The 16,621-nt window shown below is 48.4% G+C and overlaps 1 protein-coding gene across 2 annotated transcripts in view; it reads left to right on the top strand.

The window, feature by feature from the left end:
• TRAPPC10 (trafficking protein particle complex subunit 10) overlaps positions 1 to 16,351 on the top strand; it is an 80,838-nt gene extending 64,487 nt beyond the window's left edge. For both annotated transcript variants that reach the window (XM_069474912.1, XM_069474913.1), the window contains 9 exons: positions 799 to 940; positions 3,086 to 3,244; positions 4,011 to 4,240; positions 5,501 to 5,601; positions 6,967 to 7,093; positions 8,593 to 8,763; positions 11,350 to 11,527; positions 14,913 to 15,107; positions 15,394 to 16,351. In XM_069474912.1, the coding sequence (XP_069331013.1) occupies positions 799 to 940; positions 3,086 to 3,244; positions 4,011 to 4,240; positions 5,501 to 5,601; positions 6,967 to 7,093; positions 8,593 to 8,763; positions 11,350 to 11,527; positions 14,913 to 15,107; positions 15,394 to 15,632 (1,542 nt within the window). In that variant the 3' untranslated portion in view covers positions 15,633 to 16,351. The remainder of the gene's footprint in view (positions 1 to 798; positions 941 to 3,085; positions 3,245 to 4,010; positions 4,241 to 5,500; positions 5,602 to 6,966; positions 7,094 to 8,592; positions 8,764 to 11,349; positions 11,528 to 14,912; positions 15,108 to 15,393) is intronic.
• Positions 16,352 to 16,621: the final 270 nt, after the last annotated feature.

The raw sequence follows: 16,621 nt of genomic DNA, 5'->3' as shown, positions 1-16,621 counted from the left end.
CTTCCTAGTTGACAAAGAAGGGCCATCGAGCTCACAAGGACCGATCTGAAGTGCGGTGAGAATTGAGTCAGAGTCCTCTGTTCTGTCAACCTTGTTTTTGTCATTATCCTTAAAGCAAAATATCCTGACATTTTATGTTGTATTTATACAATTTTATGGCAGTTGATAAATTTTGAGCAGAGTTCTTAAGATAGATACTTGTTTTTAGATTCAATTAGCTTTTTAACTCTTTGGATTTTTGGATTTAGTTAGCTTTTCCCCCTGTGTATTAAAATACACCCTCTTTTGTTAAAGTGAGATTTCAAAGAAGGTGGTACACTTTGATATTAAACCTTGTTTTCCTTTTGTGCCTGCCTGGATGTCAAAACCATTGCTTCTGACTCACTCTGACATAAATTTTTCTCTGGTGCAGCATAGCATGTACGTCCCGCTAGTTCAAGAGGATTTGGCCTGTGGAAAATACAGCTGTTTGCCACATGTGTTTTTGGTCTACTCTTAGAGCAGGTCTTAAATCTCATGCGGAACGTCTCCACTAAATATCCTTCAAAGAGAAAGTTCATTAAATTAAAAATACCTTGTTGGAAGTGTAAAGTCAAATTTAAGCGTCAGTTACTCAGAGAATCATAGATTGAGAGATTCCGAGGGCCTTTCTGAGCAGCCCAGTGCAGGCACAAGAGCAGGAGGTGTAGGAGGGGAGAAACACAGTCCTTCTGTGTTTCAGGGAGATCATCGCACAGCTCTGCCTTAGGAGGCTCCTAATTGTGTGACATCTTTTCAAATGACTGATTCTGACCCTAGGCCAGGGAGCCGGGGACGTACACGCTCAGGCAGCTGTGTGCCTCCGTGGGCCCCGTGTGCTTTGTCCTTCCTCACATCTACCCGGTCGTGCAGTACGACGTGTACTCTCAGGAGCCCCAGCTGCATGTGGAGCCTCTGGCCGGTGAGTGCAGTCCCTGGCCACGGTGGCGGTGGTCTTAGCGGACTTTCTAAAATGTTCTAGTGGTTTTTAGTTGTGTCTGCCTGTAAGAGCCATTTTGGGTAACTTAATGGAAATTTTGCCTGGGAACTAACTGACTAAGCCTCATTTGTTCCTCTGAATACTTGCTTTACTGTAGTTGCTTTCATGTTTAATAAATACGGTATTTCTGAAAATAAGAAAAATAGAGAAATTAGATGTGAGAGTAGAAAAAAGAAACTCAGAAGTATTTTTTCTATTCTTTCACACAACACAACAATCAACACAGAAGACATCTGTGATCAGATGTGTGGGGATTTCTCCCACCAGCAAGCAAGTGATCAGCTCTGCAGTGGACACCCGCTGGCTGTCCTCCAGTCAGTTCCGACACAGTCTACTTGGAGACAGTGTCGGCTCCCACAGGCCGGGGGCTCAGGCCCACAGACCGCCGCTCCCCCTAGTGCCAATGGCAAGCCCCAGGTTGTTTTGCCTGTGCTTCTGACGAGCTAGAAATTGGGGTTCCCACAACCCCCTCCTTGAGTTTGATTAATTTGCTACAGTGGCTCACAGAACACAGGGAAGCACGTTTACTGGTGTATTATGTTATGCTATGTTATATTATAAAGGACACAGATGAAGAGATGCATAGGGCGCCGTGTGGGGGAAGGGATCGGAGCCTCCATGCCCTCCCTGGGCAAGCGACCCTCCAGAAACCTCCATCCCCACGTGCTCAGCTAGCTGGAAACTTTCCACATACCGTCCTCTTGGGCCTTTTATGAGACTTCATTACGTAGGCATGATTGATTAAACCACTGGTCCTGGTGATCCAGCCCCTCTCGCCTTCCCTGGAGATTTCAGGGTGGGCTGAATGCCTTAACCCTTTCGTCCTGCCTTGGTCTTTCCTCTGACCAGCGCCCATCCTGAAGCAACCAGTCAGCTCATTAGCATACAAAAAGATAGGACTGTAGAGATTCTAAGGATTTTAGGAGTTAATATGCCAGGAAATGGAGTTGAGGACCGAATTCATATTTTACATTATCACATTAGCCAGGTATCAGCTAATGTCTGCTGCAGAGAGTTTAATAAATACATATAATTTCCTGCTTAGAGGTCCCTTTCAAAGTCTAAATACTAGGTTTAGTTATTCTTCTCAGATCAGCAGTGTTTCCATGAGAGTGTCCATTAGACTTGACCCTTATGTGTGGCATTTGGGAAATTCACAGCTGCTGTCCTTCCTGATGAGTTCTGAGGTTAGGAGGAATCAGTGCATGATTGAAGACCACGTGGCAATTAGATACTAATGAGTGAATGTCTCAGTTGTTTAGGTTAGGAATGATGTATGTACTTGTTTGTTTCTTCCATTTGGGGAAAAAAAATCCAGAAAAGCATTTTTTTCTACTTAATCTCCCCATTCTCCCTATTTTTCTGCATTCAAACTTCTCCCATGGCCCCCAGCAAAGGCCTTAAGATGCTGACACAGTAGTCAGTCTCTCAGATGGTCCTTTTGTTGGAGATGTTTGTGGCAGAAGCAGAACTCGGCTGGCAGCTGTGGCGCTGCCCTTGCTCCCTGCCCTGCCTCCCTCTACTCTCTTCCCTTCTCAGTCCTCGGATTCTCGGAAACCTCAGCCCATTCCTGCCCCTCCATTTCTGTCTGGGATTAAGGGGGGCCATCCCCACTGTGGACTGCTTCTGAACCAAAGGCCTGCGGCCCTAAACTAAGAAGGCCTGAGAAAGCCCTGAGGGCACCAGTGCGTTGGAGTCTCCTTTCAGCCTCGTCTTAAGCCTTGTTCCCTGAGTCTCTCTTACTTATTGGCAAGTAAATCTTGTGACCCTAAAAGACATAGTTGCTGTCATAATCCCTAGTTCTCTAAACCAGGGTGAGGATAAGATCCCCTCAACTCAGAGTCCTTTTGTTCCCATTAAGGTCCCCCCCAAATTCTGCAGGACACATCACTGAGATTAAAAGTTAGGGCGAAGGGAATGGAATTGAGTGAATTCATGGAGTATCCAAAATGAACAAGTCTTTTGTAGTAAAAGAAACAGAGTGCCCTTGAACCTTGCAGTAGGCCCTGAATTACTATTAATACTTCTCGTTGGTAGTGATGCTAATTGCTATCTTTTTCTCTTTAGATAGCCTTTTGGCAGGCATTCCTCAGAAGGTCAAGTTCACTGTCACTACTGGCCATTATACAATAAAAAACGGGGACAGCCTCCAGCTCAGCAACGCGGAAGCCATGCTCATTCTGTGTCAGGCGGAGAACAGAGCCGTGATCTATTCTAACACAAGAGGTAAGGCACTGCCACCTGGTCGTGAGGCAGTGGCGTAGGAGGACCCTCGGCTTTGTCACACACCGTGAGGGTGTTTGAATGAGCCTGGCATTGCTGCCACCGGTGAGCGTGGCCTAACACCCCTGTGCCCTGTGCTGTCCTCAGGTGGTGTCTGGAGTCAGCGTTCTGTACGCACCCTGGGGCCTGGCGCCTGGGCTGGGTGTTTCCCTCGAGGGGGGTGGGCAGGGAGTGGTGTACCGCCCAGTGGCCAGGCGGTGCTGCCCTGGCTAAGGACATAGGGAGCTGCATCACTGGTGGGCCCTGCTCTGTGCTGATGCCCCACCAGCCTCTGTCCACCCCGCCCCACTACGCCGGTCAGAAGCCCCAGAAAACTTGAATCGCCCCCCAATCCCTGGCCACGAGGAATGGAAAGGGAAAAACCCTGCTCCCTTTCGGGGGAGTGTTGATCTGCTGATGGGGTGCAGTGGGAAGGGGGACATCTGCAGGCACACACAGGACGTGGGTGGGCCACATGAGGAGTGCCCTTGTGCTGTCTTCAGATGGAGAGCAGTGACAGCTGTCTGGGCTCCGCCCGCCGCACCGTGGCCCTGTCCTGAGGGTTTGTTCCTAGGTTTCCTGCCTTTCCCTCCCCTGCAATCCTTCCACGTGCAGAGGAGTAGGAGCAGTTGGGCTGCAAGCCCACTGCTGGGCCCAGCACCTACTAGAAGTGAACGGAAAAATGAAACAGAGGGAACGTGTTTGCAGTGACTTTTTCTGTCTTTCGTAGAACAGTCTTCCAACGCATCGCTCCGGATTCAGTCCTCCGACAAGGTCACGAGCATCAGTCTGCCCGTTGTGCCTGCGTATCACATGATTGAATTTGAACTGGAAGTTCTCTCTTCACCGTCAGCCCCAGCACCCAGAGGGGAGAGTGACCTTCTGGGGACGCTGGAACCCCACTGGAAGCATAAGGACAAGCAGAAGACTGGCCACTGCATGGTCACCACGGACCACAAAGTGAGGAGGGGCTGTGGAGTAGCTGGAGTGGCAGCGTCTGCCTGTCCTGCCTGCTGTGAACGCAGTGCAGCAGAGGTGCCTGTGCCTGTGCACCCCCTTCTTAGATAAGGGGTGCATCTCGCAAGGACACACACGGGCAGGCTCTAATGTTCCCAACCAAGAGGACAGGAAGTCTACCGCAAGAGCTATAGTGGCAGCCTAGGCGTGAGGGGAGCTAGATCCGGGCCACTGTCCGTCTGTGCCCGTGAGCAGGCCAGAGGAGTTGTGTGTCGTGTGCTTCAGTTTTTGTCCACCGAAACGTCACATCAGACGTAGGCGGGAAGGAGGTCTGTCATTTTAGGCATTGGTGCTGGTATTTAGCGACAGTTATCTGAGAGATGCGTGGTTTAGTCACAGACTGTGTTGCTGGCATGGTGTTTCTCTGAGGTGTACTGTGGCTTGTGACAGGTCTGAGGGCGCTTTTGAACAGCCCAGGGCTGCAGTGTATACCAGAGCCGTGGGATAAGAGGGTAAGGAAAACCACCTTTTCTCAGCAGAAAATTATCAGACAGGCCCACACCTAAGAACAATGTTTTAATTTTCAGTTCTTGAAGAATTAAAACATCTCTTCCCCTTGTCTCATAAAGAGGTTCCTGAGCAAGGGTGCCGCTCGCTGAGGTAGGAGCACTTAGTGCTGAGTGCGTGGCTCTGCGCCAGCGTGTTCGTGCGTTTCCTGTGGGAGCGAGGTGAAGCTCAGACCTGCCTCCCGGCCCTTGAGGGAGTCGACAGCTTTGTGCACGTGGCGCCCACGTCCCCTGCTTTCCAGTCACGTGTCGGCCTCAGATGGGTTCAGTGCTTAGGTGTTCTCACTTGGCGTGGTTACTGATTGATTAGTGTCATCTGGCATATGCGTCTAAGGCACTTTGTCATAGCCTCCTGCACATTAAAACACGTCTGGCATCACAGCCCCACGTGTGTGGGAACAGGAGGTGGGTTTGCTGCTTTTGAAGGTACCTGTGCTCTGTAGCCATGGAGACCTTTCTGGTGAAACTGTGTACATGCTGCCAGTTCTGCGTCTGTTTTTCCGTGAACATAGCTTCCTGTTTCTGGCTTGTGTGTGCGTATGTTCAGTAGGGTTTTGCTGTCTGAACAATGAGTGGTGACGCCACAGTACCATGTCTAGGGGATGGGCAGCCACTGCAGACATGGCTGGGTGGTGGCAGTGGCGGCACCGTCTGTCAGGCAAGTGGTCTGAGTGTGCGTCCTCTGCTTCTTCCTCAGGTGTCCATTGACTGCCCGTGGTCCATCTACTCCACCGTCATTGCACTGACCTTCAGCGTGCCCTTCAGGACCACGCACTCCCTGCTGTCCTCTGGAACACGGTGAGGGAGGCGTGGCGGGCAGGCCCCAGCTGCCTTCCCAGGCCTCTCCTAAGTGGAGACTGTTCGTGTTCAAAGCTTGGCCTGAGAGATGACTAAGGATACTTTCTTAGCCACGATGCTATTGTCCATCTATAAAAATTCACAGTAATTCCCTGATGTCCTGTAACATCCAGCCCACACACAGATTTTTCCAGCTGTCTCAAAAATGATTCTTTACAGTTGGTTTGTGCGATTCAGGGCCCAAACAAAGTCTCCATTTCACTACTAGATCTCTTTTTGTGCTCCTTTCCCTGTTTTTTAAGCCATTGACTTGTTGACACACTCAGGTCCATTGTCCTCTGGAAGTTCTGCCATTCTGGATTTGGCTGGTTGCATCTTCATGGGTTTAACTAGTTCCCCTGTCCTTGTGTCCCTTACCGATTGCTAGTTAACCTGTAGAGCAGGGTTTTTCAGCCCCAGCACAGCTGCCGTCCTGGGCTGGGTGGTTCCTGTTGAGGGGCCGTCCTGAGCACTGTCGGGTGTTGGGAAGCACCCTTGGGCTCTCCCACTAGGTCCCAGGAGCACTCCTTGCCCCCAGTCGTGACAGCCACAGACGTCTGTAGACATCGCCCAGCGTCCCCTGGTACAGGTCAAATTGTCCCAGTTGAGAACACCTGCGCTAGAGTCTTGATTAGACTCTGATTCAGTTTTGGACGAGAACATTTGGAGGTGGCGTTGAACGCTTCATGTTTCACTGTGTCAGCAGACCTGTGGCGTCTAGTCGTCCCACCCTGGTGATGACACTAGAGGCTCGGGGTACTTGCCCAGCCTCTCGCTGTCACGCTCCCTTTTGCTTTCGTCCGTTGATGACGGTTGGATAATTTGGAAACAAAAATGTCAGAACCACATTCAGAATGGGATGTTACACTAGCCGCTTTTTTTTCCCTTCAAATCACAGCCAGAGAACAGTTGGTCTTAATGGTTAAAAACATCAATAATCTCTAAAAGAACCTGAGGTGCTGTATTAGGGAATTATTTTTTTAAAAATCTACCAGTAATGGTAATTAAGGTGAGCCCTGCAGTTTGTCAGCAAGCAATCATCACGTCTAGTGATGGAGAGTAATTGCAGTTTAGCGTGTGTTTAGGATGATTAGTTATGATCATTTAATAATCCTGTACCAGAAACAGAATAGTTTGGATTCATTTTCCCACAGAAATAGCTTGTTTTCATGTGAAATCAAAAGTAGAAACACCTGCAACAACTTACTTGTATTTTGCCTTGTCACTTTTTTGATTCCCATTAGAGAGGGTCTCCTTAACAAAGCTAAAATGTATTTAATAAAGTTTTAAAATGTCAAAATCACATTTCTTGTTTTTCTGCTTTAGGAAATATGTTCAAGTTTGTGTCCAGAATTTGTCAGAACTTGACTTCCAGCTGTCAGATAGTAACCTTGTGGATACCGGGGATGGCCCCGACCTGCAGCTGGTACCACTGAACACGCAGTCCCAGCAGGTAAACACTGTCTAGACCTGAGCATCCGCTTCTCAGCAGGGAACTGCAGTGTACGATGTAGTATCCGTAGTGTTTGGATGACAGTGACACAGTGTGTTTTGAGACTTGGTCCTTAAATACAGAGAACAGTCTCACTGCCAGTTAGCAAGAGCTCCTGTGTTAATACCGGTCAGACTGTTCTCACACTGGCGCAGGGCTTGCTGCGACGTGCATGTTCCTGTTTGTGGAATACGTGGGCTTATTGTGGGCTGAGCTGCAGGATGGATTAGGAAGTAGATTGATACCTGTATTTTTAGAATTAAATCTTAAACTTTTCCTACGCTATGCATAGATTTATGCAAATGCAAGCTTGTGTTTGAATGTGCTATTGGTTGCGTGGACACCATCACTCATAAGAAGTGGAGACCGGTCCATTCCGCCTGTAGTTAAATGCCGCCTGTGCCAGAGGGAAGAGCTCTTGTGTTGGTGGAGCTTTGTGAGGAGTCACGTTCACGGCCGTGCTGCCTGGCTCAGTCCTGACCTTGCTTTTTATGTGTTTTTCACGTGTGTGTTTAGACAGTAAATGCTGAGTCAAAGAAGATCAAAGGTTTTCTTAATGGACATTTATATCTTTAGCATTTTCAAAGGATTTTTCCCCACAAGTACTTGACTACTTTCAAATCTTACCTGATCCTATCACTCTACTTATAGATGTGGACTTTATGTGTCTTAGTGGTGTTTGGTCCATACATTAGGTTGTGCTAGTTCCTAAATTAACTTAATGTTAAATATAAAATAATTGGCATGTATATAAAGACGTCCTATCTATCTATCTATCTGTCTGTCTATCTATCTATCTATTTATTTGAGACAGAGTCTCACTTTGTTGCCCAGGCTAGAGTGCAGTGGCATCATCACAGCTCACTGCAACCTCAAACTCCTGGGATCTAGTGATCCTCCTGCCTCGGCCTCCTGAGTAGCTGGGACGATAGGTGTGCACCACCATGCCTGGCTAAGTTTTTTTTTTTTTAATTTTCATAGAGATGGGGTCTCGCTGTTGCCCAGGCTGGTCTCAAACTCCTGGCCTCAAGCAATCCTCCCACCTCTGCCTCCCAAAGTGCTGGGATTACAGGTGTGAGCCACCGCGCCTGGCCAAGATGTACTTTTTAATTGTTTGATGACATTGTCCTCTGTTTTGGAGATGTATGGGATATTCCATATGTAAATTAATAAATATTCTTTAACCTTTTTTATGATCCCCTGTGCTGTGAAGCTTATGGAATCATAACAGATTAAAACCTTTATACCAGTTTTGTGCAGTCTTCTGTGTGAGCAGGGCCAGGCAGGAGGAGCCAGGTGGTGCTGGGCATTGCAGGGCAGCAGGGCAGCAGGGCAGCGTGCTCGGGGGGCACCTCCGTCCTGCCTTCCCTGTGCATGAAGTGTGCTGTTTCACTGCAGTGTTGGTTTCCTCTCTGAGGTTCGTGGTAGGGTCTGTACAATGACAGCGACTCTCTTTGCAGCGTATCTACAGCAAGCAGTCCGTGTTCTTTGTGTGGGAGTTGAAGTGGACACAGGAGCCTCCCCCTTCTCTGCATTGCCAGTTCTCCGTGGGATTCTCCCCAGCTTCCGAAGAACGGCTGTCTATCTCCTTAAAGCCGTATACTTATGAATTTCGAGTGGAAAATTTTTTTGTACGTAATGTATTATTTTGGGGGGGGTCTGGGGTGGGAAAATGAAAGATGGCATCATGCTCTTTATTACCTGAACCATCAAATAGACAAATTCTTTCAATATAATGAAGCAGCAGCTCAGGGAAACTAGTTAATTCTCGGGGTAGTTCAATCATTGGTCCTTCTCAGGTGACACCCCTGAGATGCCTGCACTCTTCGTGGCATCTCTAAGATGAGTGTTTATCATTTGGAAAGCCCAGAGACTCCTTTTCTCTTCTTCCTCTTCTTTTTCTTATGTTGACTTAGTAATTTCCTGGAAATATTTCGTAGGGTCATTTCCTCTTGATCATTAGCTACTCCTCAGGGGCATTACTTTCTAAGGCATAACTCTAGTTTTTTAAAAGGAAAACTGGGTATATTAAGAGAATTTGCTGAATATTGTAAAGATTTCCATATAACTGCTGCATCTTTTGGGGGGAAACCAATTTAAGTGTGGAGCTAAAAGTAACATTTGAGCTAGGTAGGGATACAGTTGTGTTTTTGTGTTTATTTAGAGAGATCATTTGATTTAGTGTTGTGTAATTTTGAGATATTTCCTTTTCTTCTCTTTACTACTTAAAATTGTCAGTGTTTTATTTGAGGTGATTGTGTTTGTAGTTTTTGATATTAGTAGTTTTCTTCTCTGCCTTCTTCCAGCCAAAACAGACTAATTGTTTTGACCTTCATGTTTTATTTAATTATCCTTATTAGCCTTAGAGTATTGAACATACTTACCAGCATAATTTATCTTTTTGTAGTATAAACAGATGCCTTTTTGTTGAGTTAATGGCAGCTGACCATTAAATCATTGGTATGTTGGAGAGTCTGCATAAATGTAATCTGTTTGCTTATTGCAGATGATTATTACTAGTTGGCAGATTTCACTGTTGTTACTTTCCTATCTTAATTTGGAGAGGTAGAAAAAAAGAGTATAGAAAGAATTTCCCTTTAGAACTGTGCAAGCTGAGTAAAGGGCCAGAGAAAAATACTTGGATTGTTCTTTTCGAAACTGGTATTCTGAGGCTCTGAAATACAGATAGCACTTAAAAAAATTTTTTCTTTTAATAATTATGGGTACATAATTGTTGTGTGTCTTTATAGGGTACACATGATGTTTTGACGGAGGCACACAGTGTGAATGAATCAAATGAGGATAATAGTCCTCACTCCCTCCTCCCCTCGTCCCTAGACAACCGCTAATCTGTAGGCAAATGTGTCTCACGGTTTGCCTGTTCTGAACATTTCATGTAAATGAAATCGTATTATACGTGATGTTTTTGTTATTGGCTTCTTTTTCTTAGCATAATGTTCTTAAGGTTCGTCTATTTGGTAGCATCTATCAGTACTTCATTCCTTTTCATGACTGAATAGTATTCCATTGTGTGGATATGCCACATTTTGTTGATCTATTTATCAGTGCCGGTAATCCAGATTGTTTCCACTTTGGGGCCATTACGAATGATGATGACACTGTGAAAAAAATCTATGTACAAGTTTTTATGTGGACATGTGTGTTCAGCTGTCTTGGGTAAGTACCTAAGAGTGGAATGGCTGGGTCATACGGTGACTCTGTGGTTACCTTTGTGAGAAGCTGCCGAACTGGTTTTCTAAGAGGCTGCACCACTTTACATTCCCGCCAGCAGCACAGTGGGCTGCGGCCGGAATGGCGAGAGTTCCAATTTCTGCACATCGTCACCAGCACTGTTTCTGCTGTCTGTCTGATCACTGCAGTCCCAGGCGCTGTGAAGGGGATCCCTGGCTTTGGTTTGCATTTCCCTCATGGCCAGTGATGGTTGAACATCTTCTATATAAGTACTGACCGTTTGTGTATCTTCTTTGGAAGGAAGTCTCTTCAGATCTTTTGCCCAGTTTTAAACAGGGTTATTTGTCTTTTTATTATTGAATTGTAAGTTCTTTATATATTCTGGATACGAGTTCCTTATGTATGATTTGCAAGTATCCTCTCCCATTCTGTGAGTTGTCTTTTCGCTTTCTTGATGGTGTCCTTTGGAGCACAAAAGTTTTAAATTTTGGTGAAGTCCAATTTCTCTCTCACTTTTGTTGCTTGAATTATTGGTTTTGGATCTAAGAAATCATCACTCAATCCCAGGTCAACAAGATTTCCTCCTGCGTTTTCTTCTAGATGTTCATAGCTTTAGCACTTCCATCCAGGTGTGCGCTGCGCTGTGCGTCAGTCTGTGTGTGGTGAGAGTGGGGTCCTCACTCGCCTCCCCCGGTGGCTCGTGGCCGTCCCGGTGCCGCTCTTCCCCTCGGTGGTCTGGGCACCCTTGTTGGAGATCAGCCGTTCATAAACGTTAGAGTTTATCTCTGAAGAGGCTTGTTATTTCTGGTCACTGTACCTGCGGCCTCCACAGCTGCTGTCAGGTGAGGGCGCCCACGCCAGGAGTCCTGAGACCAAGCGGCGACCGTTGCTGTTCTGCCGGCCGAGCCGACAGTCTTTCCTCAGGGCTCCAGGTTTGTGGGCAGCTCCACGTTTGCCTTCCGCTGTGTTTCTTAAGACTGTTCAGGTACGTTTCCGTGGAACTTTTCCCTTCCTCTCCTGCCTAGACACTGTATAACGTGAAGGCCGAGATACTCCCCCCTCCGGGAACGGAGTACTGCAGGACGGGCTCGCTCTGCTCCTTGGAGGTGTCCATCACGCGGCTCTCGGACCTCTTGGAGGTGGACAAGGATGACGCGCTGACAGAATCCGAAGACTATTTCTCGACAAAGCTGATGTATGAAGGTGGGTTAGAGGCTTCTTTTTTCCTAACTTTTGTCATAATCCAGCGCTTTAAGTGAGCGTTCCCTGCCTTTCACAAAATGCAGTGTTCCTTATCCAAAGAGGGATTATTCTCGAGTTTGATGTAATAGTTTCGTTATATAACAAGGTCGTAAGCTCACCAGATGTTGCACTTGGTTACGGTGGAGCATCCGCACTACTATTTACCCAGCAATTGCTGGGCTCGGCGCTGAGAATGCGATGGCATTTAGAGACGCCCTTTCCCCTCCATGTGCGATTCGGGGTCTTTCCACTACTCCTGAACGAAGTGCAAACTCCACTGCGCAGCAGTCAAGGCTTCCCTGACCCCACCTGCTGCCCCCGTTCCCTCCAGCCTCCCCCACCCACGCGTGTGGCCCCCCACATGCCCAGGCCACCCTCCCTCCCCCCCCTCGTGTGCCCGGGCTCCCCCACTTCCCTTTTTCTCCAGGCCCCCCTACCCTCGTCGCCTGCCGCCTTTGGAGCTCTGCTGCTTCGGTCTGGCGTTCTCAGAGTTTTGGGTTTGGGGACCTTTTATGCTCTAAAATGATTGAGGAGCCAAACATTTATTTATTAATTTACTTTAAAACAACAATAAAAAACCCATTACATGACATTATTCATGAAAAATAACTTTTTTACAAAAGTTTTTTATAAAAAATAATGGAAGGATGACATCGTTTTGCACTCTCCCAAATCTCTATGATATCTAGCTTACTAGAAGATACCTGAATTTTCATAACTAGTTTCTGCATTCCGTCTGAGGTGATAATCTTGGTATAAAGTACTTGAAGAAACTCCAGCCCCATAGATTTATAGTTGGAAAAGGGAGGAATATTTTAGCAGCTGTTGGATAATTGCAGATATTCTTCTTTGATATCACACCGAAACTGACCAGTAGGAAAGTCTGGAGTCCCAGGAATGGACTTGTAGTCACTGTCGTTGAACCCTGTGGCCTGCCTTGCATTTTGAATGGATCCTTTACCCAGATGTCATTTTGTAACTGGTCATTTGGTTTCCTGAGTTGTGCAGATCTTCCATATGTGGACATCTTTTATTTGACAGTATCACAAATGCCCATTTGTGAAACTCATGCTGATCTTTCAGGAAGGTCTTTGAGCATCTGGTCTCTGTCAGGCTCACAGTGGCAAATGCAAGTTTTCCGAAATTCTAATTTTTGCTTACCGTCTCAAGTCGCATCATTGGCAACAATGACCTTGGTGGTTTTCTTTGAAGCGACAGGCACACATCATTCATTTTCAGCGAAATGTCTGCTGGTACCCAGGACCGAATAACATCAGTTTGCCAGTTATTCTTTGCAGAGAAAAGGGTGTTCGTGAGAACAAAGGCTGGCTCAGCCCACAGCACAGAGGACTGCACAGGTGCTTTCCTTGAGCCGGCTGTGCCACTGCCGTGGGGACACTCACAGCGAATGCCGAGAGGCGGTGGCGCACGCCTGCAATCCCAGTGCCTTGGGAGGCCGAGGCAGAAGGATCACTTGAGGCCAGGAGTTTAATACCAGCCTGGGCAACATAGCCAGACCCTGTCTCTACCCAAAAAAAAAAAATGATGATGATGATGATGATGATGATGATGGGTATACAGACTGGAGATAACCCACGTGTCCTTTAGCTCACGAGCGGTTAGACAGACTAGCAGGTCTGCTCGGTGGACTCCTACTCAGCGTTGAGACAGGGTGAGCAGTTGACAAACGCCGCCGCGTGGATGGCTCTGGAAGGCCTTATACTAAGTGAAGAAGCCAGTCCTGTCAGTTGTGTTCTGTGTGAGTCCATCTCTGTGTGAGTCCGCCGGGTGCCACGCTTGTACAGAGGGAGAGTGGGTCAGTGGTGGACGGCCAGGGTAGGGGTGGGGCAGGCAGCAGGAGGCCATCTGTGGTGACGCACAGGTCTGTGCCTGGGCTGCGGTGGTGGTCACTGGCGTCTACACACGTGGCAAATGCCACTGAGTTAGACACAGGGACTTACCACCCCAGTGGCGAGTGCCTGCCGAAGCTGGTGAGATCCCAGGCAGGTGTGCGGTCTAGTTAATAGTTGTGCCAATGTCAGTTTCCTATGTTAGGTGGGAGAGCACAGTGGGGGACACTGGTGATGGGGACATGTGACCCCTCTACTGTTTTTGCAACGTCTTGTGAGTCTGTGAACATTTAAAAATTTACAAAAAAGATGTATACTCAAGAGTTGAATTTAATAAAATTAATTCTGACTGCTTCGTGAAGGGCATTTTTAAGTAAAACTGACTTTTTTTGCTGTGAGTTCATGGTGGTGAAGAACGTGGTCAGCGTGACTGCGCGGTCTGGCTCCCTGCCCCTGCCGCTGCAGTGCCGTCGGCACTTGGAGAGGCGGCCGTGTGAAACTGCTTTGAGCTCCTAGGTGCCCTGAGGGGCCTGTCGCGAGAACTCTTGCTCCCTTGCCTCCTTCATGACTCTGCTTGGGCCTCTGCGTGGCCCGTAGTGCCACCCGTCCTCAAAGTCCCCATCCCGACCTGCAGGAAGCCTGCCCTCTGTGACCCTCTTCTGCTGCTCGTGGCCCTTTGGTCTCACACGGCCTGGGCTGGTGCTGGTGTCCTCATGACAGGAAGCTGTGACCTCTTTGTCGGGTCGCCTGCTTCCTGAGGGCAGGGTCCTGTCCTGCTCACTGTCATTTCTCCAGGGCTGGTCCGAACGCATGCTCACGTAGCGTGCGAATTGCCTTGGACTAAGTGAAGGTTGTGTGCTGATGGTCAAGGTCAGCACTGACACCTGCCGTGCACCCACATGCCCGGTCCCGGGAGTGGTGCTGCGAGTCCCACGTCCACGTCTCTCCCTGCTCTCGAAGCAGCTCCTGCAGGTCGGTGGCGCCACCACGCCTCGGCGTGAGCGAGCCTCGAGGCCTCAGGAGGGCTGTCCGGGCGGCAGAGTCCGGATTCAGACCCACATGTCTTTGGTGACATCACTTACCAGCGCACCTAGCACTCCACACCCGCACCGTCACCTGCGCCTGATTTAACAGCCAGAGTAGCCATACTTTTGAAGAATTGCACACAAACTTTGCAAGGAGATTTCAAATCAAAATAAAATCATCATTTTTAATTTATTAATTTCAGAGAAAAATGCAGCTTTTCATATGCATCTGACATGATTCAGTCTAAACTAGAACTAATGGAAGGTTGGATTGAAAGAAATATGTGTCTTAGTTATTAAAACATACAGCTTTATATTAAGGTGCAGTTGCAAGACACTGAGATACATATTTTCCACTGCTGGTTCTGCACTCTCGAGTGTCTAAGGCGTAGTTGCTGATGGTTCTTATTTTGGTGTGACTCCTGAGTGGCCTGTCCTGCGGCAAACACGGTGTCTTCCTCTGTGTTGCAGTTGTCGACAACAGCAGCAACTGGGCAGTGTGCGGGAAGAGTTGTGGTGTCATCTCCATGCCCGTGGCTGCTCAGGCCACCCACAGAGTCCACATGGACGTGATGCCTCTGTTTGCGGGCCGCCTCCCCCTGCCCGACGTCAGGCTGCTGAAGTACCTGCCCCACCGCTCTGCACACTCCTCGCAGCTGGATGCCGGTAAGGACTTCCTAAGAAAACGTGTAAGTTCACTGCTCTGGTAGGAGACAGCTTTGTGTGGAGAAGGATAAACTAGTGTCAGAGGAGCCCAAGAAAGAGTGTGTTTCAGTGTCTGTAGACTGCGAATAACACCAAAACGGGGTCCCCGTTCGAAGTCCAGGCGCCCACCCTGGAGCTTGATCCCGTGTGCTGGGATCCTCTGGGAAGGGGCAGCCTCGGTGACGTCTCCTGCGCTTTGAGGTGGCCGTCAGTGTGGCTTGGGTCTGACGCCCTGTGTGTTTTGCAGACAGCTGGATAGAAAACGACAGCCTGTCGGTGGACAGGCACGGGGACGACCAGCCAGACAGCAGCAGCGTCAAGAGCAGGGGCAGCGCGCACTCGGCCTCGAGCGGCGAGCACAAAGGCCTGCCCATGCCCCGCTTGCAGGCGTTGCCAGCCGGCCAGGTCTTCAACTCTAGCTCTGGCATGCAAGTCCTCGTCATCCCCAGCCAAGACGACCACGTCCTGGAAGTCAGTGTCACATGACAGCGCCCGGCTGTGAGTGCGCTCTGAGGGACGGTGCCTGGATTCTGCTCGCTCAGGCTCTAGCCAGACTCCCCCTGATCCTGCCGGGCTGCGAGGCCGCAGAGAATGTCATTGCACAGCTGCTCAGCTGAGTTCTCGTTACTTTCGTGTTGTCTGTGTATACGATGACTTATTTTCTCACCCCATCCCCGCGCTGGCGTCCTACGGTGTTTGCTCAGAGCCCCAGCTCCCTGCTCCTCCTCACTCACTGCTCATGAAAGATTTTTATCCGTGGTCTCTCCACTGAGCAGCCTTCCGCCTGCTGGCTCTTTACGGAAGCCCGTTGTCTTCCAGGTAGACACTCAGCAGGCCTTGCAGTCTTGGTAGAGACACGTGTGTGCCTTTCTGGTCACACGGCTGCCCCATTTCTGGACCAGGGGGATGTGTGTCTCCCCTAGGGGATGAAACACAATCCTTCACCCCAGATAATCTAGTTGTGCTTTTCTAGAATAACACCCTTGAGGGCAGGGGGAGGAGGAGTTGGGGGTGAGGGGTGGGGTGTGGGGAGGGAACAGCCCCTTCTGTGCCTTGGGATGCCGGAGCTAGGCGGACCTGGAGGTCCGTCACCAGAGCCATGTTAAAGGTACTTAGGAAAGACTAGACCAGGGCACGCGGAACAACTTGGCATTGAAATAGTTTAGGGATACATGTTTCTGGAACCCTGTTTTCCCCCATAATGTTGATTGAATATCATATGCACTCAGAATTAAATATATATTTAATTTAATTATCATATATGTGGGGGTTAATATGTTGTCTGTTTTTCTCTTACCTTTAAAGTCTTTACATGTAATTGTAGCTGTATAATTAATATTTTATTTTGCACCTTAAGTCTCAGAAATTAAGATGTTCCATTTAAAACAAAGATGGGGGGTCCTCTGGGTGTTTTTCTAGTCTGGTTGTAGGGTAGGACGCAAGTCCTGGGACGGCCTTTGCTGGCCCACTCAAGT

The sequence above is a fragment of the Eulemur rufifrons genome, chromosome 7 (genome assembly GCF_041146395.1).
Source record: "Eulemur rufifrons isolate Redbay chromosome 7, OSU_ERuf_1, whole genome shotgun sequence".
Lineage (NCBI taxonomy): Eukaryota > Metazoa > Chordata > Mammalia > Primates > Lemuridae > Eulemur > Eulemur rufifrons.
Note: the sequence above shows the minus strand (reverse complement) of the source record. Positions and strands in the feature narration are given on the sequence as shown.